At 51.9% G+C, this 25,392-nt stretch overlaps 1 protein-coding gene across 7 annotated transcripts in view; it reads left to right on the top strand.

Annotated features, from left to right (window-relative positions):
- TP53BP1 (tumor protein p53 binding protein 1) overlaps window positions 1-25,179 on the top strand; it is a 53,280-nt gene extending 28,101 nt beyond the window's left edge. For 5 of the 7 annotated variants that reach the window (XM_090029153.1, XM_090029151.1, XM_090029149.1 and 2 more), the window contains 16 exons: window positions 5,436-5,555; window positions 7,483-7,719; window positions 8,255-8,312; window positions 9,487-9,576; window positions 10,754-11,258; window positions 12,581-12,733; window positions 15,120-15,415; window positions 15,811-15,975; window positions 16,185-16,612; window positions 16,738-16,929; window positions 17,538-17,741; window positions 18,296-18,511; window positions 21,504-21,598; window positions 22,704-22,903; window positions 24,015-24,160; window positions 24,830-25,179. In XM_090029153.1, the coding sequence (XP_089885279.1) occupies window positions 5,436-5,555; window positions 7,483-7,719; window positions 8,255-8,312; window positions 9,487-9,576; window positions 10,754-11,258; window positions 12,581-12,733; window positions 15,120-15,415; window positions 15,811-15,975; window positions 16,185-16,612; window positions 16,738-16,929; window positions 17,538-17,741; window positions 18,296-18,511; window positions 21,504-21,598; window positions 22,704-22,903; window positions 24,015-24,160; window positions 24,830-25,017 (3,293 nt within the window). In that variant the 3' untranslated portion in view covers window positions 25,018-25,179. The remainder of the gene's footprint in view (window positions 1-5,435; window positions 5,556-7,482; window positions 7,720-8,254; window positions 8,313-9,486; window positions 9,577-10,753; window positions 11,259-12,580; window positions 12,734-15,119; window positions 15,416-15,810; window positions 15,976-16,184; window positions 16,613-16,737; window positions 16,930-17,537; window positions 17,742-18,295; window positions 18,512-21,503; window positions 21,599-22,703; window positions 22,904-24,014; window positions 24,161-24,829) is intronic. The other 2 variants (XM_090029154.1, XM_090029155.1) reach the window with 2 other exon arrangements.
- Window positions 25,180-25,392: the final 213 nt, after the last annotated feature.

The raw sequence follows: 25,392 nt of genomic DNA, 5'->3' as shown, positions 1-25,392 counted from the left end.
TATCCTTGCAAGCCTGGGTGATACTTTCATGCTCATTACTATAAACTTGACCACATTTTCACTTCAGTGAGTTTCAGCTCACAGAAGAGTTCACTGTTTAGACAGGCCAGTCCTTGCTACTCGTCCTGTCCTGGCTTAGGTTATTTCTGCACCCTTAATAAAGTCTCTTTAAAGTACAGCCAGCTCTCCTGGACCTTCTTCCCCCCAGACCTACCTCTCATGGGGCCCTGCCAACTGGTTCTCTAAGTTTTGCTAAAGTCTGTTTTCCTGAAGTCCAGTGTCCTTATTCTTCTCTCCTTTCTTTAGGATCTTGGACTCTGGGATGTCATTCATAGATTCGCAGATGTTTGGGTTGGAAGGGACCTCAGGTCGAGTCTGACCCCTGCTCTGGGCAGGAAAGAGCGCCGGGGTGAGATGACCCCAGCCAGGCGTATCTCTAGCCTCCTCTTGAAGACCCCCAGGGTAGGGGAGAACACTACCTCCCTTGGGAGCCCATTCCAGAGCCTGGCAACTCTCACTGTGAAGTTCTTTCTAATGTCCAACCTGAATCTGCTTTCTGTCAATTTGTGGCCATTGTCCCTAATTACCCCAGGGGGTGCCCTAGTAAATAGCGAATCTCTGATTACCTGCTGCCCTCCCCGATGAATTTGTAGGCAGCCACAAAATCACCTCTCAGCCTTCTCTTGCGAAGGCTGAAGAGATCTAGGTCCCTCAGTTTCTCCTCCTAGGGCCTTGCCCGCAGGCCTCTGACCATACGAGTGGCCTCCTCTGAACCCTCTCCAGCTTCTCCGCATCCCTCTTGAAGTGCAGTGCCCAGAACTGGACCCAGTACTCCAACTGTGGCCTGACCAGTGCCGCATAGAGGGGAAGCATCACCTCCCCGGACCTGTTCGTCATGCATCTGCTAATGGTCATGGTCTGTATTACGTAAGTTGTCTCCATGGTCATATTCTCAAATAATTCCTTCCTATTCACAAGCATCAAACTGAGATGAGCTTATCCCTGGTTGGCATCTCCATCTATACCAAAATGTTCTCTTTGATAAACTCCAAATATTTGCTAGACTGCCAGTGCACTGCTGGGTGACTGGCATGTCACAATAATTTAAATCCCCCAGTGCTACCAGGTTTTGCAGCTGGGATGCTCTGACTAGTTATTTGAAAAAAACAACAACTTGAGAAATGTAGGGTTTTCAAGTTTGGTTTAAGTAATTGACCTTATTTTTTGTGCTTCTTTTTAATGAGATTTGAGTATTTTAGGTTAATGTTTTTGTTGCATGAGTTTGAATTAATAATCAAAAAATGTGTGCCATCTGATAGAGTTAATGCAGTAATCTGTAACTTTGAATTTTCTGAGTTGTACATCTTAAACTCAATTTAAAGGGTTTGCTTTTTGTTTTGTTCTGTGTCTTATATAATACCTTTCAGAACCATCACATCAGCCTTTTAGAGAATTACAAACTTTATAGGTAGGATTACTGCATCCATCAACATAATGCAGCCAGCTTTTGGGATAGAACATAGCCAGTATCATTGTGGCATCGAATGTGTACAAGTTTCAGAAGAAACAAGGGATATTATATCCAATTGAAGGAACAGTGATGATTTACATAGGTGAAAGGTAATATGGACTCTTGGTTGGGTATTGAACAGATGTCATGAGAATTTCTGGTACTCTGAAAGCATTTCTAGACCACTTGTACTTGAATTGGCAGCTTCTGAGAGGCACACCCAGACAGTGAAGAATGGATATAATTAGTTTGTTTAATGAAAATGAAGTGCATTTTTTTGGATACTGTTACATGGTCAGTGCAGTCTGGTTAGGGAAACCTGATAATAACGGGTGCTGACAGAAGTAACAACTGAAGTCATTCTGAGCATATTGCTAAAAGCCTCTGGGTGCACATGCAGCTCTTGTAGGACTCCCTAGCTGGAGTGCTTCCAAATTGCCACACTGGCTGGGGACTGTGGGAACCTGTTGCCCTGAGTGCCTCTCCCCTACCAGAACCAGAGATGTACCTTGGGGCTGGAGAGCAGGTACTGCTTCAGAAACTGGGGGTGTCAGGGGAGCTGTGGCCAGGAGAACATGGGGATGTACTTGTCTCTAGCTCTGGCTGCAGCAGGAGGGAGGGCAAAGGGGAAGTTGTACTGGCTGCAGCTGCTCTGCTCTCCTTCATGCTTCTGTGTGAGCTGCTGAAGCACCCAGGGTCCCTTGTGTCCCCCATAGTGCACACACTTTTGGAGCAGTGCGGTGCTTCAGAACAGTACCAAATTCAAACAGGTTTGGTTGGTATTTTGCAGTGTTTCAGCCACTTCTGGAACCTTTCAGAGGGCACACATGTGCAGCCAGCTCTTTGAAACTTTTCTGTTGGGACTTCTGTTCCTACCTCTGGTGAAATTAGGAGCTGTTGCTCTAATTATGATTCCAAGCTTGAATTCTGGCTTCCATTCCAATCTATCACAGTCTGTAGTACAAAGATAAATTTTAAGGAGGCATGAACAAAGTTCACTTTCCCAGGATATTCTGACCAGAACACTTAGGACTAGGTAACTCTTACTGCAGCTAAACACCTTAAACCTCGTTTGTTCTGTAGATCCATTTCAGACCTGAATTGAGCCCAGTTTAGACAAGATTGAGTTACAGCTTTAAAGATGAAATCTGGCATTTTAGTTGTGCATATCGGTACTCCATTTGGGGGAGCCAGTAGAGTCGGGCCCGAAGACTGTATTGCATGAGGTCATTGCATTCATGCTGAATTACTTTAGCTTTGAGTTGCTTTTAATTGCTTACATTGTAAAGCAACTTGGTTAAAGATTTTAGTGAGCTGCTGTTACTATCTTGTGGTGGCTCAGTGCTTGTGGTGCCACATTGCTTTTATAATTGTACATTTTTCCCTCTAGGTTCATTACTTATTGATGTGACATAGAGCAGTAGTGCCCAGTCTCTGCACCATGGGCCAGATCCTGTGCATGGGGTTGGTCTCTGAACAGGATCCTGTGCCTGGTCAGAACATGGTCCAATTTCAGTCCTTTGGTGTGATCTAGTAGGCTGGCCTGCCCCACACACCTGAATCAGACCATGTGCTGGTGCACAGGGCCACGCTATCTGTCCATGGGTCTGCAAATTTGGCAGCAGAGGAATGGCAGTTAACACGGACACCTCTTCCCTACTGCCAAATTTCCAGACCCTCAGGGAGCCCCATGGGCTGGATGACATAGCTGCATGGGTTGGAGGTTGAACACCCCGGCACAGCTTACGTAAATAAGCACAACTTCTAAGAATGTGCTCTCTAAGAAGATTGGAGACAGAAGTGAGACAGGGAAAAATGAACAATTGTTTTGTGAGTCCCTGACTATAGGTTTCTTTGCATAGTAATTCTTCTAAATTCTCAGTTTTGGTTATCTTCATTATTGCTCGTCTGCAGCCTCATGTTTTTACAACAGGTGTCTCATGGGCCCCACTAATTGTTGGACCTCAGCATCTGAACTTTATGCCATGCAAGGTTCTGTTAAGGTCCCACAGCCTTTTCCAACCCAAAACTCTGAAGGACCCAGACTTGCGCTCCTGCACTGAGGGACCCAGCCAGTGTTGTGCCCCTGCTCCCTTTCTGTCCGTGAGAAATACGCTTAAAATTACTTTACAATATAGGGTGCACCAATAAAGATTTTCTTGGCTGATACTGATAGCCGATTATTAACCAACCATATCAGCCAGTGCCAATCCAATAACCATTTTAAAGTACTGACATAAATAAACCAGTGTCTGAATCGTGAGCTCTGCTGTGATGCTGTTAAGTTGCACCAGGGAGTGCCTTAGCTGCCCGTGAGTAAAGGCCTCTGCTTTTTCCCTCACCAAGCACCTAAGGGCTGTTCCGTGCTGTAGATCGCAGGTTGGCAGCCTTTTCAAGACGTGGGTTGAAGTGACCTATTTTGGCTCTGTGACAGGCAGGCGCTAGGGCCCCCTGTGTGTTGTCCCTGCTTTAGCATGGGAGCTGCCCCCGCTACCAAAGCCCCAAGTCTGTAGGCTGCTGACGGATGCAGTAGATGATCTGCACGCCGTAGTGTGGCGTACTGCTGTCTGAGACCTTGCTATAGGAAACCGAACACTTCTAGCTAATCTTGGTTGATGTTCAATTATCTAATAGCTGTGACTTTGGGAGAAGTTTTGTGTTCACTTTTTGTTTAATGCTGCTGGTAGTGTGAGCCCTGTAATGCTAGCATTTTTCAGTTTTAACGTGTGCAGCTCAAACCTCATGGTGTCTCGGCAGGTGGGATCTATCTGATGCTAGGCTTTTACAAAGGATGCCTTCTGCAGACAGTGTGTTAAGTGTCTGTGTGACTGAAGAAGGCGCTGCGCCTAGTGGTCGCAGACAGCCGTGTTGAAATGCCCATGTTAGCTTTGTGTATTTTGAGATTTCTTTTAAGGAGAGCTTAGATCTTTATTGTCATGACATGATTTCTCCATGTTCTAGACTCGTGTTTTTTAATAGGCACTTTCTAAAGGGCAAGTTTAGTGTGAGTCCTAGGATTTTAGATCAGTCTCAGGCTTACAGGGTACCCACAAAGTAGATACAAAGAAGAAAAGGAGCAAGTGGGGAAATTATAAAACTATCGTTGATCAAAGCATTGTGTTTTTGTAACAGCTACTGAGCTACCTTAACTCTGAGTTAACAGACTTTAACTCTGCAGAATGACCAAGATCTTGGCTGGAAGGGGTGCAAACAACAGTGTTTGATTAACAGACACAGAAATGTATTTTAAGACTTGCAAGAACACTGCGTGGCAGTCACCACTCCTCAGGTTTTTTTATTTGTTATTCTGGGAAAATGTTGTTGCTGTGATCTCTAACTCAGCATTTGTTTGGACCCATGTAGAGTGTAGGGAGGTATTGCTGTTTTGATTAATATTTGTAAAGCCTCACAAGGATAAAGTGCTATTATGCTTTTTAAACATAGGGCGCTATTCCAAGCTTCTCATCCCTTTGCACGTGGGGCTCTGCTGTTACAGTTTAAGTGCTTGTATGCATCTTTTCCTTTTCCCCCCATCTGAAGCCATTTCTGGCGCATGGGCCTGACTCTCTGCTTATATCAAAATATCAACGTCCAACATCACATAATGAATCTCATCTCTGCTAGAATCTTGGGGCAGATTTTTTGAGTCATGGGGTCAGCCCTAAATCCTCCACAGGGAATTATTTCTGGGATGGCAGGTTTGTATGCCAGGAAGGCACGAGTAGTGAAGTCCTGTGGAGGGGCCAGCTTGAGATCATCAGCTGTCCAGAGTGTTTTCTCAGTCTGTTCTTCAGGCTTTCTTGTGGGTGTTGTAATTCAGAGCAGCCAACAGAGCACCTCTTCTTCAGGAGTGCTGGGGCAGTATATTTTCTCAGATATACACCTTCCTCCCAAGGTGAATAATGCAGTGTTTTCTCTCTTTCAGGAACTTCATTTCATTTCACCTTGCCAAAGGAGGGTGATATAATTCAGCCCTTGACCAGCCTGACTCCATCCCCTATTAATCAGCTTCAAAAGGGACCTAGAAGACACAGCACTCCAATTGGTGAGTTTGGATAGAAAGGCCCTATTTTGCAGTGGAAATGGGTTTGATTATAGCACACTTATAGAATGGGAAACTCCCTTCTTGAGAGCACGGAGGCGGAAAGGGATCTTGGAGTCATTATTGACTCCAAGATGAACATGGGCCAACAATGCGAGGTCACAGTTGGCAGGGCTAACAGGACCTTGTTGTGCATCCACAGATGCATCTCAAGTAGAGCCAGGGAGGTGATCCTCCCCCTCTGTGACGCTGGTCAGGCCACAGCTGGAGTACCGCATCCAGTGCTGTGCGCCCCATTTCAGGAGGGATGTGGACAACGTGGAGAGGGTCCAGAGGAGGGCCACCCGCATGATCCGGGGACTACAGGGCAGACCCTACAATGAAAGGCTGCAGGACCTAAACCTGTTCAGCCTTCACAAGAGAAGGCTGAGGGGGGACCTGGTGACTGTCTATAAACTCACTAGGGGGGACCAGAAGGGTTTAGGGGAGACGCTGTTTCCCCTCCCGCCCCCTGGCATGACAAGGAACAATGGACACAAATTATTAGAGAGTAGGTTTAGATTAGACATCCGCAAGAACTACTTCACAGTTAGGGCGGCTAGGAGCTGGAACCAGGTTCCTAGGGAAGTGGTGCTGGCTCCTACCCTGGGGATCTTTAAGAAGAGGCTTGATGCCTACCTGGCTGGACTCATTTGAGTCCAGTCTTTTCTCCCGCCCAGGCGGGGGGTCGGACTTGAAGATCTACAAGGTCCCTTCCGACCCTACTTCTATGATTCTTCTATGATTCTATGATTTTTGATGTAGGACCCAATGGAAGACTTGGGAGTAACGTCAGCCAAGCCCTGCCTCGTCTAGTGCTGTGAGCAGGGCATGTCAGCCCTCTGGAATTTGATTGACCATATCAGTAATTCAGCTAAAATTCCTTGAATCTGAAGGCCAACAGATGTTATACAGTTACTTTAAACAAATGTTCTGACATACCATAATACAATTCCAGCTCTATATTGGATAGCAATGTTGTAATACTTGCTAAGGACCACACCTGCACAGTAATAGCTACAAGCATATGATGAGAATATTTCAAATTGGGCTAGTGAGGGAGATTCTAGCTGTCCCATACTGGCTGGCTCCTGCAGATTCACTCTCAGAAGCAAAGAATCCACGTCTTCTGTCTCTCTCCCCCTGATTCTGTCACTTCACCATCATCGTCATCTGAAATATAGAAGCGGGTCGAGTCTAGCCCAGACTGCCAGGCATACCTACCTTATTATTCCCGGTACACAACAACTTCTTACATTCTTTGTTTATTTCTGGTGGGTTTCTGCCTATGCCTTCCAAAGCCAAGTTCAGCTTTCTGATTTCCTTGCTGCTGTTCACCCACCTTTTCTCCTACATTACCAAATCTGTGGTTGCTTATACTTCCTCCTGCCACCATTAGCATTGCGCATGTGTCTTTCTCTCCAACCACGGATTCCTGGAAGATTGTGAGACTTGTACCTGATATATTAAAACATCCCATCACTTACTTCATGGTTACACCACATTTCCTCATTCCTACACCGTCCCCATTGCACTCTGTCCATGTCCCTGAAGAGGACATTTGGACATTTGGTCCTAAAGAGGATGAGCATAGTGTGCCACAGGAGGTCGACCCGGTGCAGCTTCTCCACACTGCGCTGTGTTAGTCGAGGGATGCTCGGATAGATTAATCTCTTTCCCTTCACTAAGGCTAGATTGTCCCTTATGCTCTGCCTTTGGAATGTCAGGTCTCTTCTGGTCAGATTTGTGAAGCAGCAGCTGATGTGATATCAAACGGGGGCAAAGCAGAATTTGCTGCAAACCAAAGCCCTGGGGTTTTACTGTTTGGTGGGTCTGACTTCTGTGCTTGTTTGTTTTCTCTCTCTCCCTCGCTTGTTCCCCCCGACTTTAGAGGTTGGCAGCTGCCCAGACAGCACCATAGCAACCAGTGAGGTCACAGCAGAGGGCACCCTGGGGACCAACAATGTCACTGTGGAGAGTGCTATGACATCAGCAGACGTATCAGAAGAGGGTGACAGAGGGAATTCTGCCGTGCTCGCTGCGGCTGATGGGAAGCTGTGTCTGCGAATGAGCCTCGTTACTCCTGTGAATGAGGGAAGTGATGAGTCTCCGTCCTTCAGTTTGGAGAGTAAGAGAACAGCGGCCTGGGGAACGTGTGGGTTCAGGCTGCTTCCTGGTATTGGCATCACTCGCTTGAACAAGGCTAAGAGGCAGCTTTGGGAGACCTTCTCTCCCAACTGTCCCTTTAGCAGGAGGTGGTTTTGGAGCCTGCCTGTAGTGCTCCTCCGCTGGAGGTGGGGTCTCAGGGGTCCAGGATGGTAAAAGCAGAGGGCCTGGTGAGGGAAAGAGTGAAGGGGTATGGCACAGTGCCTGGCCTGGGCCTGCTGCTGGTGTGCCGTGGAGCTGGGGACTAGGGGAGATGTGGGGCCTGTTTCCTGGAAGAAGGTCAGTTTTGGTGGGCAGGGGCTGCCCTTCTGCTCAGGGTGCTGATGCATGGGGGGTGGGGGTGCTCATGTGCACTGTGGAGAAGGACAGGAGGCCCTTGTGCATCTGTCTGCCCATTCCCTTTAGCTGCAGGGCTCCCAGGGGAGGCGGGAGGAGGAGGGGAAGCTGTTCAGGTGTGATGCTGGCTGGATTTCCTCCCCTTCCCCCTCCAATTTCAGAGCCTGCAGCCAGTGAAAGGAAAAATGGATCCTCTGCTGTTGCCGGAGCTGTTGCCAGGTAACGGATGCTTGTTGCTATGCAGAGCGCAGGAATACAAAGCTCTTGGTAGATCATTTTTCTCCTCATTACCAGCAGCAGGGGAAAAAATTAAAATGAGATGTAGCAGCCTGGAGTTGGCTCAGCTAGTCTCAGCGTTGTTAACCCCTTGGCTCCTGAAGTGATACACTGGGGGCAGAGGCACTGAGCTGAGGCTGAGTACCTCGCCTGCGCCTGCTGTGACGTTTCTCCTGGGTCCTGCAGAGAGCCTTGTCTCCTGTCAGCCCTGGGACCGACCTCCATCGCCCATGTTAGCTTTCTCTCCCTCACCCTTGGGATGAGCCTCCTGTGACCAGCTGCCGTGCTGCCTCAGCCTCACGGTCCTCTTCCAGAACCCTTCCTGAAGCTCATTATTCCCCTCCTCCAAGCTGTGGTATCCACGCAAAGCCTTACGGCAGCTAGGCCACTGGTGCCCAGACTGCTGCCCACCCTATGCCCCGCAGTCTCTCATCTTCTCGTTGTCCCCATCTTTCTTTGCCTGTCTGTGGTGTTGAAAACCCCTGGAACAGGCTGCCATTTGTGCAGTGCCATGCACACCAAAGTCCCAGTGCTGTGTTTTGGTGTTCAAAGGAAAAACGAGAGCCCCAGCCAGGCTGACTGAGATTTTAGGGGTGCAGCAGTGGGGAGGGTCTGATGCAAGGGTGTTCGGTGAGCACAGCCACAGGATGGCACGGTGCGGGGCTGGAGTCGTAGTTCGTTTCTGGGGGGCGCAGGGGCCCTGTGTAGTTTGACCTTTGAGTCTGTGCTGGGGACTGGCACAGCTGGGCTTTTTGCTGTGTCACGATTTCTGTATTGGCTCGGAGGTGTGAGGCACCAGTGGTGTAGCATTGCCCTCTCGTGGCCGGGAGGGAGCACCGGGCACTGACTGTCTGGAAATGCCCACGCTGCCCATGTGGGGCGTGCTGTGCGGGGTTTCTGTGGGCTGGGGAGCCCAGAACAGGGGGGTCAGAAAAGCTCTTGCAGTTCATGTGGTGTCTGCTGGTCCTGATGGGCTCTGGCAACCTCACCTGCTCTTGTGCCCTTCAATGGTCTGAGAAATGCGTTAGTCTAAATTGCATCGTCCTTGCTGGTGCCAGTGGTTTAGACTCCTCCAGCTCATGTAGTGGTGATCTGTTCCTTTAATCTGTACAACTAGTGCACAGCAGATGTCTGTGTTTAGTCGTGTCTGTGAAGTCCGGCGTGGAGATGAGGCCTGGAGTCGTAATCTTCCCATTTCTCGATTTCGGTGAGTGTCCTGGAGCTTTCCTTGTCATGTCTGTTGGCCTTGCAGGGAAGCCTATGCCTGAGGAGCCACTGCTTGGGGTAGAGAGTCTCTGTGACTGGCAGGTGCATGCTGTACAGGTGCTATGCTCCTCACTAGATTTGTGCTGTGACTGGAAAGTGTTCTCATTGCGGCTGTGGAGAGGCTCAGAAGTGAGCGCAGTACTGTATGTTGGGTCTTGCAGATGTCCTCGACCCAGTTAGTGCTTCACATCTACTTCTTAATTTCATTTGTTGCTGTACTCACTGTTGTCTTTCTCTTCCCTGTCTGTGGTTTTAACCACATTCAGCGGGCTATGACTAAGGAGAAATAACAGGATTATGGGTCCACTGAATAGCTATTGGAATGCCATGTCGTTTAACTGTGTTAACACCTGCCCCTGAAACCTTTCACTGCTGCACCTTGGCTAACCTGATGGGAAGTGAGGCACAGGGGCTTTGGCTTATGTAAGGAGTGTGGTGGGCAGTGTAAAGTGTACTGTGGTTAACTGTTTATCACAGGGGTGCCCAGGGCCCCATAACTCAAACAGATACAGGTAGTCCCTTCCATGAAGAGTCTACAAGGCGAGAGAGAAAGTGGTGTGTGGTATTAAGGCCAGGTTATTTCTGTGATATTTTCTGGAGATGCACTTCAGTTAGGAGGGGTTTAGCTAAACAGAAAGACCAGGGAAGAGAAGAATGAAGGGGTAGAGCAGACAGGAGTGGCAGGGGAGGGTGATCTGCCAGAAATGGGGTGAAGGGAAGGGCAAACAGGCAGGTAAAAACCAGGCAGAGAAGGTACAGCCAGAACAGGAGAAAATACTAGTCTGTGTTCTGTGTACCTGCTCCCAGCCACAGCTTTCTTTGTCCTGAGCTAGTGACACCAGGGGAGTGGTGTAGTGAAGGTGTAATGGCCTGTAAGGATGGGGCAGCTGCCAGGAGGATTTTGTCTGCTTGGGGCATGGGACAAGCAGCACCTCAGTAGTGCTTGTGCAGTGTTTTTGGCGAAACACTGCCCATTTCCAGTGCATACAGTTAAGCGTGCACGATGCAGTCCCAACAAGCCACTGCACAGAAAGCCACAAGAGCCTTGAGGAATCCTGCTTTAGCCAGGGGGATACTTTGAGCCCCTTGTCACTGACCTGTTTGTAATTGGTTTTTAGGGGAAACCTGTTCGGTTCCCTGAGCCCACGGGAGGAGGAAGAGCCACTGTCTGTGGATCCTGGTGCTTCACCACGCCTGCAGCCTCTCAGCTGGGAGCAGGCCCAGGCTTCTCAGGCTGTATCGCTGGACTCCAAACCGCAGCTGTCCCATGTGGAAGAAGAGTCTATTGACGTTGACGTTGTACAGGATCAGAAAGCAGAAGGGGAGAAGAGCATGCAAGAAAAGCTGAGTACATCTGTGTCGGCAAAAGAGAGGGATACATGCCAGGAGGCATGGTCAGGCACCAGCAGCAAAGGCGTCCAGACCACTGTAGATTTTCCATTGGCCCCAGCAACTGTATCAACAGGAACACAGACAGCAAAGGGAACGTGCAGCCAGGTGGAAGCAGGGACCAGCATGGCTGGGCAGAGACCAGACCGACAGGATGCCAAGGTCCAAACTGAGGAGAGTGGAGATAAGCTTGTGAATGCATCTGGTGATGACACAGAGTCCCTGCATAGTCAGGTGAGATGGGCAAGAGCTTGTGCCATTTGTTTTTGTTTCAGCCTCTCAGGTCTGCGGTGTCCTGGATAGGAGCATGGGACTCAAGTCCATGTAGTGCCTTTGAGGTGCATCTCTTTGTGCCCCCCTCAGCAAAGGACATACCTGCAGGCAGGGATCAGTCTTAACAGATACAGGGAGCTGGTAGTGGAACATTCTTTGCTTGCTGTCCAGAGGGCTGGGGTGGGTGGCCTTCCTGCTCTTGGCACTGGCAGGGTAATACCTTTCCTGTCCCCCTCCAGAGGAAAATACATTTTTGAAGTAAGGGGTGTGAATAGCAATTCCTCTGTAGCCTCTGCCCCCTGTCCCCCAGTTGGTGATCTGGCCTCTTTTCCATCCCTTCCAGGTAGTATGTAGAAGCAGGTTAGGGGAGTTCCTTAACTGTACATTTTAACTGTCCTGCTGAGACTTGGGGTCATGCTGCAGCGAGTGGAACAGGATGTCTGCAGACTTGGAGCCAACAGAGCTTAGGGGTCACGGTCTGAAGGTGTCTCCAGAGCCAGAAGGGTTGGGGAGTGTTTTTTGGTGAATGAATACTGGAGTTCAGAGGACACTTGTGCAGCAGCCAGTGTCTGCTCTGATAGGGACCTGGAGTGATGGCTGCTAGGCCAGCTAATTCCTGAATTAGTTTAGCATGGGGGGGCGTCAGACTGATTTCACCCTGTGGGCTGGACAGCCTTCCAGTGGTGGCATTAATCCCTTTGGCTGCTGGAGCTGTTGGTTTTGAACCCAGGGAGTTAATGGACATCTTTCAGGATCAGGCTGATGAAGGCCTAGCAGTTCACAGCACATCCTGAGGTTCCAGCAGGGGTTTCGTGAATTGCAGTCATGAGCATGAAGCTTGCCATTTCCAGCCTGCTTAGACTGCTGTGGCCACATTAACCGAAAAACACATTTTAGCAACTGAAAACATTTCCTCCCATTTCCAGAATCCTTCAGGTCTTTGCTGCATTAATTTGTAACTTCAACAGGATGTTTGAAGACTCCTTATCACAGTTTTTAACTTTAGCAGTCTAGTTTCTACTGGTATTTCTGTCCCCAACTTGGGCAGATATATAATGTTTTATGTAACAGGCTTGGCTGGCCATTGCTGATCTTGGACAACTAGTATTAGCGATTCCACAGATAGTCTGGAAGGAGCTTGCATAGAATCTGGAAGAAGCTCCATCCGCTCAGCGCCTGGCACTCGGTTCTGTCTGACATCCACTGCCAGTGCAGTGTTTGCAGGTTTGCACAACTAAGCTGTTTGACAGCAGAATGGTTTGCTTAACTCTTGTTTGTCATAGGAAGAGGAGGAGCGTAACCTGCTTCACCCGCCTGGATGCCGGGTTCAGCACCGCCACGTGAGAACCATCCGGGAAGTGCGCACTGTTGTCACGCGTGTCATCACAGATGTTTACTACGTAGATGGTGCCGAGGTGGAGCGGAAGGTGGTTGAGGTAAGCCCCTCTCTGCAGGGCTGAGTGCAGTGATGTGCTGGCTGGAGGATGGGTCAGATTTGAATGAGCAGGCACTTCTGCTTCTGGGATTCATGTGGCAGCAGGAAACAGCAGAACTGAGTGAAGAGCCTGTCCTGAGCTGCTGCTCATCCCATCCACCCCCTGTGGATTTAAACAACTTATATTGGCACAGGACTTCCGGAGCAGCGTGACATTACTCTGTGCCTCAGAAGCAGCTTTTGCTGTATTTATTTATTTAGGGTTAATGTGTTGATGTCCCTTTTTTTATCTGTTGACACATTATGCTATTCTGAAAAAACTTCTGCTGTTTCTCTCTCTCCTAGAGAAATCAATGGTGTTTATTCATTTTAGTGCTTTCATTCTTTTTGGGATCTTTTTCTTGACTGTTGCCAAAAGTGTTTTTAAGAAAATAAGCGTGATCCATCCTGTCAGACTGCCTGTCCCACCCCAGCATCAAGCCATCGTTGGTTTAGGGATGTCAGAGGATGCATTCCTGACTGTTCTGCTTGAAACCTTGTTGGCCAGTTTCTTCCAGACCTTGGTACGGTCCCATCAGAAAAGTCCTCAGCAGGTTTCTTTGGGGCATAGAAAGCAGCAGGTTTTCAGGGGAGGGTTTAAATTATATGATCAGTTGAGCCCTTGTGCTAATTAGCAGCCTTGTACAAAAGAGAGATTAGTAATTGCAGCTGCTGCCTGGATGTGCCCCTCGGGTAGTCTGGCAGTGTGGGGGCCCGGGCTTGGGGACTGCTCCCGTCCTGCTTCCTAGATGACCATTCATATTAAAATTCCAACCTTTCCCAGGACTTGGTTCTGGCTGAGCATGAGCGGTGGAGAAGCTGGATCAGGCAAGCGAGGGAGCAGGTGAAAGCCCAGGCCTGGGAATGGTGGGGGGGCTCCCACACTTGTGCAGAGCAGGTGGGGCCCAGGCTGACCCTTCTCCCTAGAGCCAGTTGCTAAAAAGCATTAGAAATAACCTAAATTAGATCTGCTCTTTGGTATGGTCAGTCGGCTGCAGGAAGTGTCAGCGCAGGTGCGAGGAGGACATTGTCTGTGACACCAGGGGCAGGGAGACGATTTCTCCATTAAGGCTTGTCACGCACTTTAAGCAAGTTTGAGAGTGGCTTTGGAACGAGACGCTGTTCGTGGTTGGAAGGATCCACAGTGCCTCGACATTTTCATCTTGTTCTACTTGTTTAATTCTCACATCCTCACTCTGAACTTGTAGAGCTACTTCTTACCTTTGAAAGAAGAGCCAGCAAAGCAAAGTGAGACTGAAATGCAAGGCCATGTTTCTCTCCCCATCATGCTGTCATCTGTCCCAAAGTTATCGGTGCCCGAGCAGCGTGGACCGAAGGTTTTGTGTTGATGCCATGCTGTGCGCCCCAGGCGGTGTACTGAGAACATGCAGTAATGGCACCGAGTGGCTAAAGGTGCAGGTCACTTGCTCCTCTGTGCTGTGCAGGAGGCCAGGTTATGTGATTATAATGGTTCCTTCTGCCCGTAGACTGTGACTGTGAAACCGAGCTTTTTATAGCAGCTTGTGAGGAATGCAGTGTTGTGACTTTTACCTTGTGGATGTGGTGCTGCTTCACTGATACAGAAATAAACCAGAACTCTGATACAAGCATCTTGTGGTTTGTGTGATACTGTAACCAGAGAGATGTCACGGGCCCAATAGACGTATTTTCTCACAAACCACGCCCCCCCCCCCAAATGAGGCATGCACCTTGTTTTTGGGAAGGCAGAATGAAGACAGAAGGATTTTTCCTGAGTGGTGGCTGCACAGCGCAAGGCAGAGCCTAATCTTTAGCTTGCTTAACCCTCCCTTTCCTGTTTAACCAAGAACTAAAACCATAGCTTCTGCTGGAGACTGGGCTCCATGGGTGAATTGGATTTTGAAAAGAGCTAAAAACAGCCAGCAAGGCTGTGAAATAAGAGCCGAGAGACCAGGAACTGCTAAAAGACAGCAGAGTGCCAGAAGAAAGGTCAGCTTGGTTAGTAGAACATGAGGAGCATTGAAAGAGAGAGATCATGGGTAACACCTGTGGAGCGAAGAAAAATGAGGGGATGCAGGTTGCAGTCTTGCTGTCATGGGAAGGGGTTGTTTCTGAGCACAGGTTAATCCTGGGAAGAGGCAGCTCTGTTTCTGCCTGATTTCTGAACGGGGCCTCCCTGCGCAGCTGCTCCAGTCTCTGCTGGGGCAGAGCACTCTGCCTCAGCCTAGTCCAGGCTCTTGGCCCCGATTGATGTCACTGGTTTCAAGCAACATGAAGGCAGAAACCTCTTCTTACAAGCTCCCATGTCTGACCTCTAGAGACCCCTCATCTGCCTACAGCCTCTCTGACCTTTAGCCTCTCCTTCACAGGAAGCGGAGGAGCCTGTGGTAGAGTGCCAGGAGTGTGAGGTGGATGTCTCCCCCTCTCGAACAACGGGAGGCTCCTCGTTGACATCGGGGGACCTCGGCGATGTCAGCTCCTTTTCATCCAAGGCCTCCAGCCTCCACCGCACATCTAGCGGCGCAAGCAGCAGTTTGTCAGCCACACACAGCGGCAGCAGCTCCGGGAGGGGAGCTGGAGCTGGACCTATCAAAGGGAAAGTCTGTGGGACGGAAGCTGGAGAGTTTGCCTTACCCAGCGGCAAAGGAGCGCTAGGAAAACTGAGGTGCCTGAGGAGCCCGGTGGGGGGCAGGTGCTTTGCTGCGGGTGGGACTGGCCAGTGGAGGAAGAAGGGGGCTGCTCTGAGGCTGGGAGACAGGGCGAGCTGCATGCAGTATCCTGAAGGCAGGTGGGTGGTGAATGTCCTGAGGCACAAGGCTGACCTTGCAGGCATTTCTGTGAGGAATCTGACATGATCTAGGAACAGGGAAAACCTTCCCTGCTCCTGTCTGCCTCCTTCCTGATGGGACAGGCTTTGTGTCCCCTTGGTGCATGGCTTCTCTGTGCCTTGTGGCAGTCTCATAACAGCACAGCATTGGGAAGCCAGAGAAACTTGGAGGGTGTGAATTAACTGATGGCTCCTTCTAGAGCAGTCAACTCACCCAGCTTGTGTTTCTTTAGCCCTAGGAAAGGGACTGGTCAGCCAGGGTCTCCTTTGAGGCCTGGACAGACAGCAGCACTGACAATGTGCGAGGAGGAGGATGACCGTCACGGGGGGAAAACCCCTGTTACACCTCGTGGTCGAGGGAGAAGGGGCCGCCCACCATCTCGAGCAGCTGGGACAAGGTGCCCTGGCTGGGGGGAGAGGAGAATTGCATCTTCTGTCTGAGGAGGAGGGGGCGGGGGAGAGTGCTGAGGGTGCTGGGCATGGCAGGGAGGAGTAGAGAGGGGGCGGTGGGAGGAGAGGCTGCGCAAGCATCTAGCTTGAGAGCAGCCTCGGCTCCTTGGTAGCTGCTTTCTCCAGTGCCCATGGAGCCTGTTTCTCTCTTTCCCAGAGATGCATCTGGGAGTGGTCTGCCAGGCGTGGAGGATCTTCCAACCACGGCCTTGTCTGAGGAGAAGCCCTTTGCTCGCACAGTTCGCCTGCCCGAGGGCGGGGACAGGCCCGAGGTCGCCGGCCCCTGCACCTTGCGCCGAAGCGACTCTCCAGAAATTCCGCTGCAGGTGGTGGCTGGTCCCGTGGAGAGCGCGGACTCGTCTGCCGGGAGCAGCTTTGTAGGTCTCCGGGTTGTAGCTAAGTGGTCCTCAAATGGCTACTTTTATTCTGGGAAGATCACCCAGGATGTGGGGGCCGGGAAGTACAAGCTGCTCTTTGATGATGGGTACGAATGTGACGTCCTGGGCAAAGATATTTTGCTTTGCGACCCCATCCCACTGGAGACAGAGGTGACTGCACTCTCTGAAGACGAATACTTCAGTGCAGGTAACAGCAGGACTTCTGCAGCCCAAGCCTGAGCCTGCTGGGACCCCAAATCCCTGAACTGCTGTCTGCTGGGGGCAGGCATTGGGGAAGCTGCAGTGAGGGTCTCTGCCTTGCTGTCTTGTCAGGTGTTGTGAAAGGGCACAGGAAGGAGTCAGGAGAGCTGTACTACTGTGTCGAGAAGGAAGGCCAGCGCAAGTGGTACAAGCGGATGGCTGTCATCCTGTCCCTGGAGCAAGGAAACAAGCTTCGGGAGCAGTTTGGCTTGGGTCCTTATGAACCTGCCACGCCCCTGACCAAGGCGGCAGACATCAGCCTGGGTAAGGCACAGCAGGTGGATGTGGCTGGGGAGACTGCCTGCCAGCTGGAGCGGTGGCACCCAGGGCAGCTTGCAGCTTTGCCGATGACGCACTCATCGCTGTCCACATTATACCTGTTGGCAGTGTGAAGACAGGGCAGGTGCTAGTCTCACGCAGCCCTCTGGCACTAGCCCATATTGCAGAGGTTTGGGCCTTTTGATCCCGTGAGGGTTAAAGTCTATTCAGCAGCATTCTGCTCTGTGCATTGCTCATTGCCACGGCCCTGCAGGGAGCATGTTGCCTTGCATAGTTTCCTGTGTGCCCCAGGAATGCAGGTCATGGGCACCGCTCTCCAAGGTGAAGGGGCAATGCCTGGGAGAGATGGTTGGGATGTGGGGAGTGGAGTGGAGAGCAGTGGCCTTTATGATACACACTTTGGCATTATGGAGGGAAGGCAGGACACTGGCCCTCTCATGGGCCAGGTTGGGAAGGAGAAGATGGGCCATGTGAGGGAGCAGACAGGATAAGGGCTGCTCCCTGCCTGAGCCAGGGCCTGGGTGTGCACAGCCTGGGGTGTTGAGCTCTGCGGGGTGAGGGGATACTGACAGCCTGTGGCTCGCTGTGGCCAGACAACCTGGTGGAGGGGAAGCGGAAGAGGCGCAGTAACCTTGGCTCACCCAGCACGTCGAGCAGCAGCACAACACCGACCCGCAAGGGGCCGGAGAGCCCACGTGTGCCCCCGGGGCTGCTGTCTGGGAAGAGGAAGCTGGTCACCTCTGAGGATGAGAGGTCCCCGGCCAAGCGTGGGCGCAAGTCTGCAGCCGTAAAAACTGGTAAGAACTTCTCTTCTGCTTGAGACTTGCTCATGGCCTGTTGGCGTGTCCCAGCCAAGCTGGAGAAGGGGGGAGCTCTTCTCTTGAGTGAGGGGATCAAGGAGGCAGCCTTTCAGCCTAGTGCAGTGCGATTGTCCTTCAGGCCTTGTGTCCAGAGTGACCCATGGTGGTTTTGGTGTAGACTGAAGGCTTAGAACAAGCTGCAGCCCAGTCCCAAGGCCTGCCCTTTGCAGAAGGGGCTCAGATCATAATGACATGGGCACTCTCCTCCTTTTTACCAGCTTAGTTACAACTAAGGCACGCAAGTGCTGACATTTAGTTTACTTCAGGATGAGCACTTGTTGGCATGCAGAGGGCTGCCCAATGCTTGTTGCTGCCTGCAGCCTCTGGCTAACATCGTTATGTCAGTCTGTAAATCCTCTATAGTCGTGTGGGTGAGGGACTTTAGGGAGCACTTGATGAGTACTGCTCAGGGTGGGGGAGCCAGCGCCACTCCATGTTGGGGCCGTCTGGAGCATGGCTGCGAGGCTCTCATGGTGCTCCCCCCACCGCAGGCGCAGTGAAGGCAGGAGAGTTCCCAAGTTCCTGTGAGAGCGGTGACAACGTGCTGGACCCCTCGGCCCTGGAGGACCATCATGGGCCGTTGCCTAACAATAAGACCCTCTTTCTGGGCTATGCCTTTCTCCTCACCATGGCAACCCCCAGTGACAAGCTAGCCAATCGCCAGAAGCTGTTGGACGGCGCTGCGGGCAGCAGTGAGGAAGAGGAAGGTGAGACAGACCTTCCTTGCAACCTTCCCAAGGTGGGGCGCAGGTTGCTCTGCATGAGCAAGTGTGTATCCCCTCCTGCCCTGCGCTGCCCACCATGCCTTTAGCACCTGGTAGAGTGGCCAAGACCCCGACTCTGCTCCTGGGGGTTTGCAGCCCAGGGCAGGGTGTGGGTGACAGGGGACTCCCTGTTGCAAGAGGCATTGCCAACAGGGGTAGGGGGATGGGTAGGGGTGTAGGTTGGTCAAGGAAGTCAGAGGTGAGGGTTGCTGCCACATGACACGAGAGGCTTGAATGTGGCCTTGGAGGGCGATAGCGGGGTGGGCGGTGCATGGATGTCATCAGTGCAGAGGCAGAAAAGGATCTTGGAGTCGTCATTGATGCCAAGATGAACATGGGCTGGCAGTGTGGGGATGCAGTCAAGAAGGCCAATCGCACCTTGCTATGCATCCACAGATGCATCTCGAGCAGGTCCAAGGAGGTGATCCTCCCCCTCTGTGCGGCACTGGTCAGGCCACAGCTGGAGTACTGCATCCAGTTCTGGGCACCGCACTTCAGGAGGGATGTGGACAACATGGAGAGGGTCCAGAGAAGGCCACTCGCATGGTCAGGGGGCAGCAGGGCTGCCCCTACGAGGAGAGGTGATGGGACCTGAACCTGTTCAGCCTCCACAAGAGAAGGCTGAGGGGTGTCTAGTGGCCTGTTACAAACTAGTCAGAGGAGACCAGCAGGCATCGGGGGAGTCCCTGTTCCCCTGAGCACTGCCGGGGTGACCAGGAATAATGGGCAGAAGCTGGCAGAGAGTAGATTCAGACTAGATATCAGGAGGCGTGACTTCACTGTCAGGGCGGTGTGAAAGAAATTAAACTTTGCATTGTGGTTGAATCAGAACTGACAGAGCCAGCTTTTCTTTATTTGGGCTATACTGTGACCACAGGGAGAATTCCATACAGCAAGGGGAATCCCCCACTTGTCTGTTTCAAAGGAATTCTCAAACTCTGTAAGTTTACAGGCGTATTTATACTTAAGACAGAGAGAAAAAATACGGCCTTGGAGAAACAAAAAAAAGTAAATCACACACAGACACACAGGCAGTTTACTTAAAGAAAACATCCATGCACAGGATACTATATCAAGACAAAACAAGGCATGCAGATTTCTTATCTCAGAACATTTAACTGAAATAAGCAGTATCAGCACTTTTGGTTTCTGTCTGTTTTCTTAATCAAGTTAGGAGTCTAGTTAAATTTATTACCACAGCAGCTACGATCTGGAACCAACTTCCAAGAGAAGTGGTGATGGCTTCTACCCTGGGGGTTTTCATAGATTTCACAGACATTAGGGCTGGAAGGGACCTCGGAAGATCATCGAGTCCAGCCCCACCCCAAAGGCCAGGAAGTCAGCTGGGGTCATAGAATCCCAGCAAGATAAGCATCCAATTTGCTCTTGAAGGTGTTCAGTGTAGGTGCTTGAATCGCCTCCGATGGCAGACTGTTCCAGACCTTGGGGGCTCAGACAGGAAAGAAATTCTTCCTTATGTCCAGCCTGAAGCGGTCTTGCAGGAGTTTGTGACCGTTCGACCTCGTCAATCCTTGGGGCACTCTGGTGAACAAACGTTCCCCCAGATCCTGGTGGTCACCCCTGATAAACTTATAGGTGGCCACCAGATCACCCCTGAGCCTGCGCTTTTCCAGGCTAAAGAGTCCCATGGCTCTCAGCCTGTCGTCGTAAGGTTTGTTTTCCTGACCTCTGATCATGCACGTGGCTCTCCTCTGCACTCTCTCAAGCTTCTCCACCTCCTTTTTTAATTGTGGAGCCCAAAACTGGACGCAGTACTCCAGCTGCGGCCTCACCAAGGCCGAGTACAAGGGGAGAATGATGTCCCGGGATTTGCTCGAGAAGCATCTATGGATGCACGCCAGCATTTTGGTCATTTTAATAGCAACAGCATCGCATTGCAGGCTCATGTTCATCTTGTGGTTAATCCTGACCCCCAAGTCTCTTTCTTCTGTAGCGCTAGCCAGCGTAGCACTGCCGAGCCTATAAGGATGCTGCAGGTTTTTCTTCCCAAGGTGGAGAACCTGGCATTTTTCAGTGTTAAACACCATCAGGTTCTTGTCCGCCCATTTGCTGAGCCTGTCAAGGTCAGCCTGGATCACCGGCCTGTCTTCTGGTGTGGATGGTTTGCCCCAAAGTTTGGTGTCATCGGCAAACTTGGCCAGTCCGCTCCTGACTCCAATGTCTGCATCGTTAATGAAGATGTTGAACAATATGGGTCCAAGGACAGAGCCTTGGGGGACCCCACTGGTCACAGGACACCATGATGAGTGACTGCCATCATTTACTAGCCTCTGGGTCCGACCGCGGAGCCAATTTCCCAAGCAGTAGATCATGGCGGACCCAAGGCCACAATTGGCCAGTTTTGCCAAGAGGTGATCATGGGATACCAGATCGAAGGGTTTTTTGAAGTCAAGATATACAACATCAATCTCTTCTCCCTTGTGCAGGTGACAGGTCACCTGGTCGTAGAAGGAAATGAGATTGGTCAAGCAAGACCTACCCGCAACAAACCTGTGCTGGCTATCCCTCAGGATGTTGGCATTGGCCAGTTCATTAAGGATGGCCTCTTTCATAAACTTTTCTAAGATCTTTAGAGGAGGCTAGATGAACACCTTGCTGGGGTCATTTGACCCCAGTACTTTTTCCTGCCATGGCAAGGGGTCGGACTTGATGATCTGCTCAGGTCCCTTCCGACCTGACCAGCTATGAAACTATGATGCAACTTCCAGCCCATGCAGCAGGCACGCAGATTCCCGTGGTGCGAGTCCAGCTTAGCTAGTGGTGCACTTGGCTGTGCCCTGCTACCATGCCTGCTGCTTGGCATGAGAACAGCAATGTGGTCCTGCCACCCCTCCTAGTTTCCACAGCTGAGGGAGACAAGGCCTGGGCTGTGGCACAGCTCAGAGCCAAGGCTTAAGCTCTTCCTCTCTTCTAGAGTTCCTGGAAATGACGCCGTACAACAAGCAGTACACAGCAATGCAGCTGCGTGCAGGAGCTGGCTATATCCTGGAGGACTTCGATGAAACCCAGGTGAGACCCTCCTCCCTGGTCTGTGGCAGTGAAGCCCTGTAGCAACTCAGACCATCTTACAGGGTTGGGCATGGGCTGAGCAGCACTGTGGGGCAGCTGGGCCAGCGCAGGAGTGGGGTCTTCTGCCATTTGTGTGCCAAAGGCTCAGGGTGAGCAGCGCTGTCCTGAAGGGGCCATGTGCATTTCTCTTCCTCTTCACCCTTCCTGCATTATTGGATCTTCTCGATTGGTGGTGCTTGCCAAAAGTGGTGCTTGCAGGCATTGCCACGACCCAGGACGTGCTGAGGGCAAAGGGTTCAGAAGAGCACGAGGCTGGTGGTTGCTTTGGAAAACATGTCTCACTATGAAAGAGTCAAGAAAAGTGATCCATGCAATTGACCCATGAGCAGGGTAGAAGGGGCCAGTTGCTGTGCCAGGAACTTCAGGGAGAGCTCTCCAAAAAGTTGGGGCACATCAGCTTAGCAGGCAAAGGCAGAGTGTGATCCAGAGGCTGAAAGCTGGTGCTAGGCAGATTTAAGTCAGGATGTAGGTGCAGACCTCCAGCAGGGAGGGTAACTGGCCACAGGATCTACTTGCAGGGGTGTGGGCTGTACGTCACTGCAGAAGGGCTTGGGTAATGGTCCTGAAGTACAAAAAGGTCCCTTACAAGGAGGATGGCGACCCGTTGTTGTGTCACAGGGGGCAGTGCAAGGCACAGTGGGCTGAAAGTGCAATGAGGGAGAGTGAACTAGAAGGGTCCTTGCAGTCTGACCAGAGTGGTGGGGGATCGCTGGCATTGCTGCTTTTTGAGATCAGGCTAGAGGGATGTCTGGCCCTGTAGACAGGGGTGCTCCTGCCCTGAGCCAGGGATCGGACTAGATTCACCCCCAAACACTTGGCCAGCCTGGCTCTTGTGCCCCCATGATGCCTCCCAAGATGTTCTGCCTGGCTGTGCCTGGGCAGGGCAAGGGCTTCCCACCCCAACAGTTGCCTCTTCCAGCTTGAGAGAGGGGTGATTCTCCCTCTTGGCCCAACTAGCCCATGGCACGTGGGGCTCTGCGGCTCTCATTTCCTCCCGCTGCCTCAGCAGTGCAGGCCTGAGCTGTGTCCCGGTGCATTCCCACAGTGCAGCGCGGCCTACCGGTGCCTCCTGATTGCGGACCAGCACTGCCGAACCCGCAAGTACTTACTGTGCCTTGCCAGCGGAATACCCTGTGTGTCCCACGTCTGGGTCCACGACAGCTGCCATGCCAACCAGCTGCAGAACTACCAGAACTACCTTCTCCCAGCTGGCTACAGCCTGCAGGAGCAGCGGCTGCTGGAGTGGTGAGCACCAGGCGGCTGGGGCTGCCAGCACACGACTGAAGCCAGAGCAGGGGTGGCTGGGTGGGCACAAGGGCGACACAGTGACAGCGCATGTGCCCTGGGGGGATAGAGCAGGATCTATGTAATGAGGAGAGCAAATCTCCACCCTCCCTGGCATGTGGGAGCAGCGCTCCTCCCCCTGCATCACACAGCACAGGGAGCATGCCGCCTCCTCCTCCAGGCTGCTCTTGTCACAGGGCACAGGAAGACGCTAGACCTGAGCAGGGTGGAGGGAGCACCTGGGCTTGTCTGCTGGCAGAATTCGTCAGGTGCCACTGCAGTAGATGTGATGCCCCCTTGCTACATGTATATCTTGGGCTCCACTGGGGCACGGGCTTCAGGGAACCAGTAGGTTAAGTACATGCTGAGCTGGGGAGAGGGAGCTGCCTTCTCCGTCTCTCTTGGATAGGTTCTAGACCCCAGAGCTCTCCCCTTCATGTTCCCTGTACTTCTGCATTCAGGGCAGTTACCCAGTACTCAGGAAAGGGGTTTTCAGAGGTTCACTGGACTTCACCCCCTTGGGAACCAACAGCAGGAGCAAGGGGAGCCAGTTGCTGTTTGTCCAGTTTTGGAGCAAGCTGAACTTAAGCAGCTCTTTTTGGCTTGGTGCTCCTCTGTGTATGGGCGGGTGCTGCCCCACAAAACGAGGTGTGTGGCTTTAAAACCAGCACCAGTGGGAGGTAAGGGCAAGCAGATGTGGGAGTGGGCTTGGCAAAGCAGCTCACAGCCCTTTGCAGGAAGGCTGGGACAGGCCCTGCAGGAACTGGCATTAGCACCTATTTAGCATCTGGTCTGTAATCTGGGTGTGGATGGGTTTGAGGGAAGGGCTGGGTGGGGGGAGGGGGACACGGCAGCCAGGTTAATGGGCTGGTGCCTGGGGGAGCCCAAGGTGTGGACCCAAGTGCCGGGATGTGGCCTCGTCCCCCATAGGCCTGTCCCTGGGTTTTCCCACCAGTGAAGGGGCGGGTGACACCATGCCAGTACCAGCGCAGGGAGCGCTGCTGGCCTGAGAGTTGTTGGCTCCGAGGCAGCAGGACTGTCTGAGCTCCTCACCTCTGCCCTCCCTGGGCAGGCATCCTCGTGAGAGCCCCTTCCAAAACCTGAAGGTCCTGCTGGTGTCCGACCAGCGGCAGAACTTCCTGGAGCTGTGGTCAGAGATCCTCATGATGGGGGGCGCGGCGTCAGTGAAGCAGCATCACTCAACTGCTCAGAACAAAGGTACTTGCAGCTGCGCTGGGAGCATGGGGGCCACACGCCTAACTGGGACTGCTGTGCCGCCACAAGCACAGGCCTGGGCAGCTCAGACTGCATGTGCTCAGTGCCTAGGCTGCTGTTGAGCTTCCAGGGTGGGGTGGGGTGGGGTGGGGAGTACAGGGCCCCAGCTTAGACACTGGGGGGAGCGGTTCTCTTCTTTATACCTTCTGCAGTGAAGGTTGCTGTGGCACTAGCTCGGATGCTACACAGCAGCCTGGCAGTCTGCAATGGGGGGAACCTGAGAAGCGCCTTGCGCTGCAGCAAGCTTCCCCTTGCTCTGGGCTCCGTGGGAAAGGGAGCACAGGAGCTGGCAAGCTGTCAGCCATACAGCTGCTGGTCCTTCCATTGCAGGGCACATAGAGACTGGTGTGAGTGTCTGTAACTTCGTCTTACACAGCCCTGTGATACTAAACCATGATCCTTTGCATGCAGGCAGCTGCCTTGTCTTGTGCCTTTGGGTCTTGAGCTTAACCAGAGTCCTGAGTGCTGTGCCCTCGACACGGGGGGAGTTTCCTGGCTGGGGCTGAGAGGATGTGGGGAGATGTCCTGAAGCAGGGTGGCATTAGCACCTCCGGGGAGCAGGGGAATGGGGGTGGAGAGATACTTCTTCCTCACAGTAGCCTTTCCCCACAGATATCGCCTTGGGGGTCTTCGATGTGGTGGTAACAGACTTGTCCTGTCCAGCTGCTGTCCTGAAATGCGCAGAAGCCTTGCGTCTGCCTGTCATCTCGCAAGAGTGGGTGATCCAGAGCCTTATTGCTGGGGAGAGAATGGGCTACAACAAGCATCCAAAGTATAAATATGACTACGTGCCCCGCTAGCGCTGCCCGTACCGTGCCCGCCTGCCGTCCCACTGCTGTGCAGACTGTGTTTTAATCAGGTTTTAAATGTCTCTGTGTAATGGACATGTGCATGGATCATTGTACATAGTTTTATGGCTGGACTTTTAAGATGAAATAAATGTTGAATCTCTCGTTGTGGTAGCTGGGGCTTTCAGCTCATGTAAGCCTGTATCCTGGCTGTTCGCAGGGGAGGAGGGGAGAGGTGGTAGAGGGAAAAAAACAGACACTGTACTGTGCAGTTCTCCATGCTTTTCCTGGAGAGGGCTGCGGGCACAGAATCTCAGAAGCCGATGCAGTGCGATGGGCTGACTGCTTTGGTCAGCAGGATTCATGTGCAGGTGCATTCATGCTCAG

Source organism: Crocodylus siamensis, chromosome 15 (assembly GCF_052110815.1).
Source record: "Crocodylus siamensis isolate JL-2025a chromosome 15, ASM5211081v1, whole genome shotgun sequence".
Taxonomy (NCBI): Eukaryota; Metazoa; Chordata; order Crocodylia; family Crocodylidae; genus Crocodylus; species Crocodylus siamensis.
This window is presented reverse-complemented; position numbering and strand designations above follow the sequence as displayed.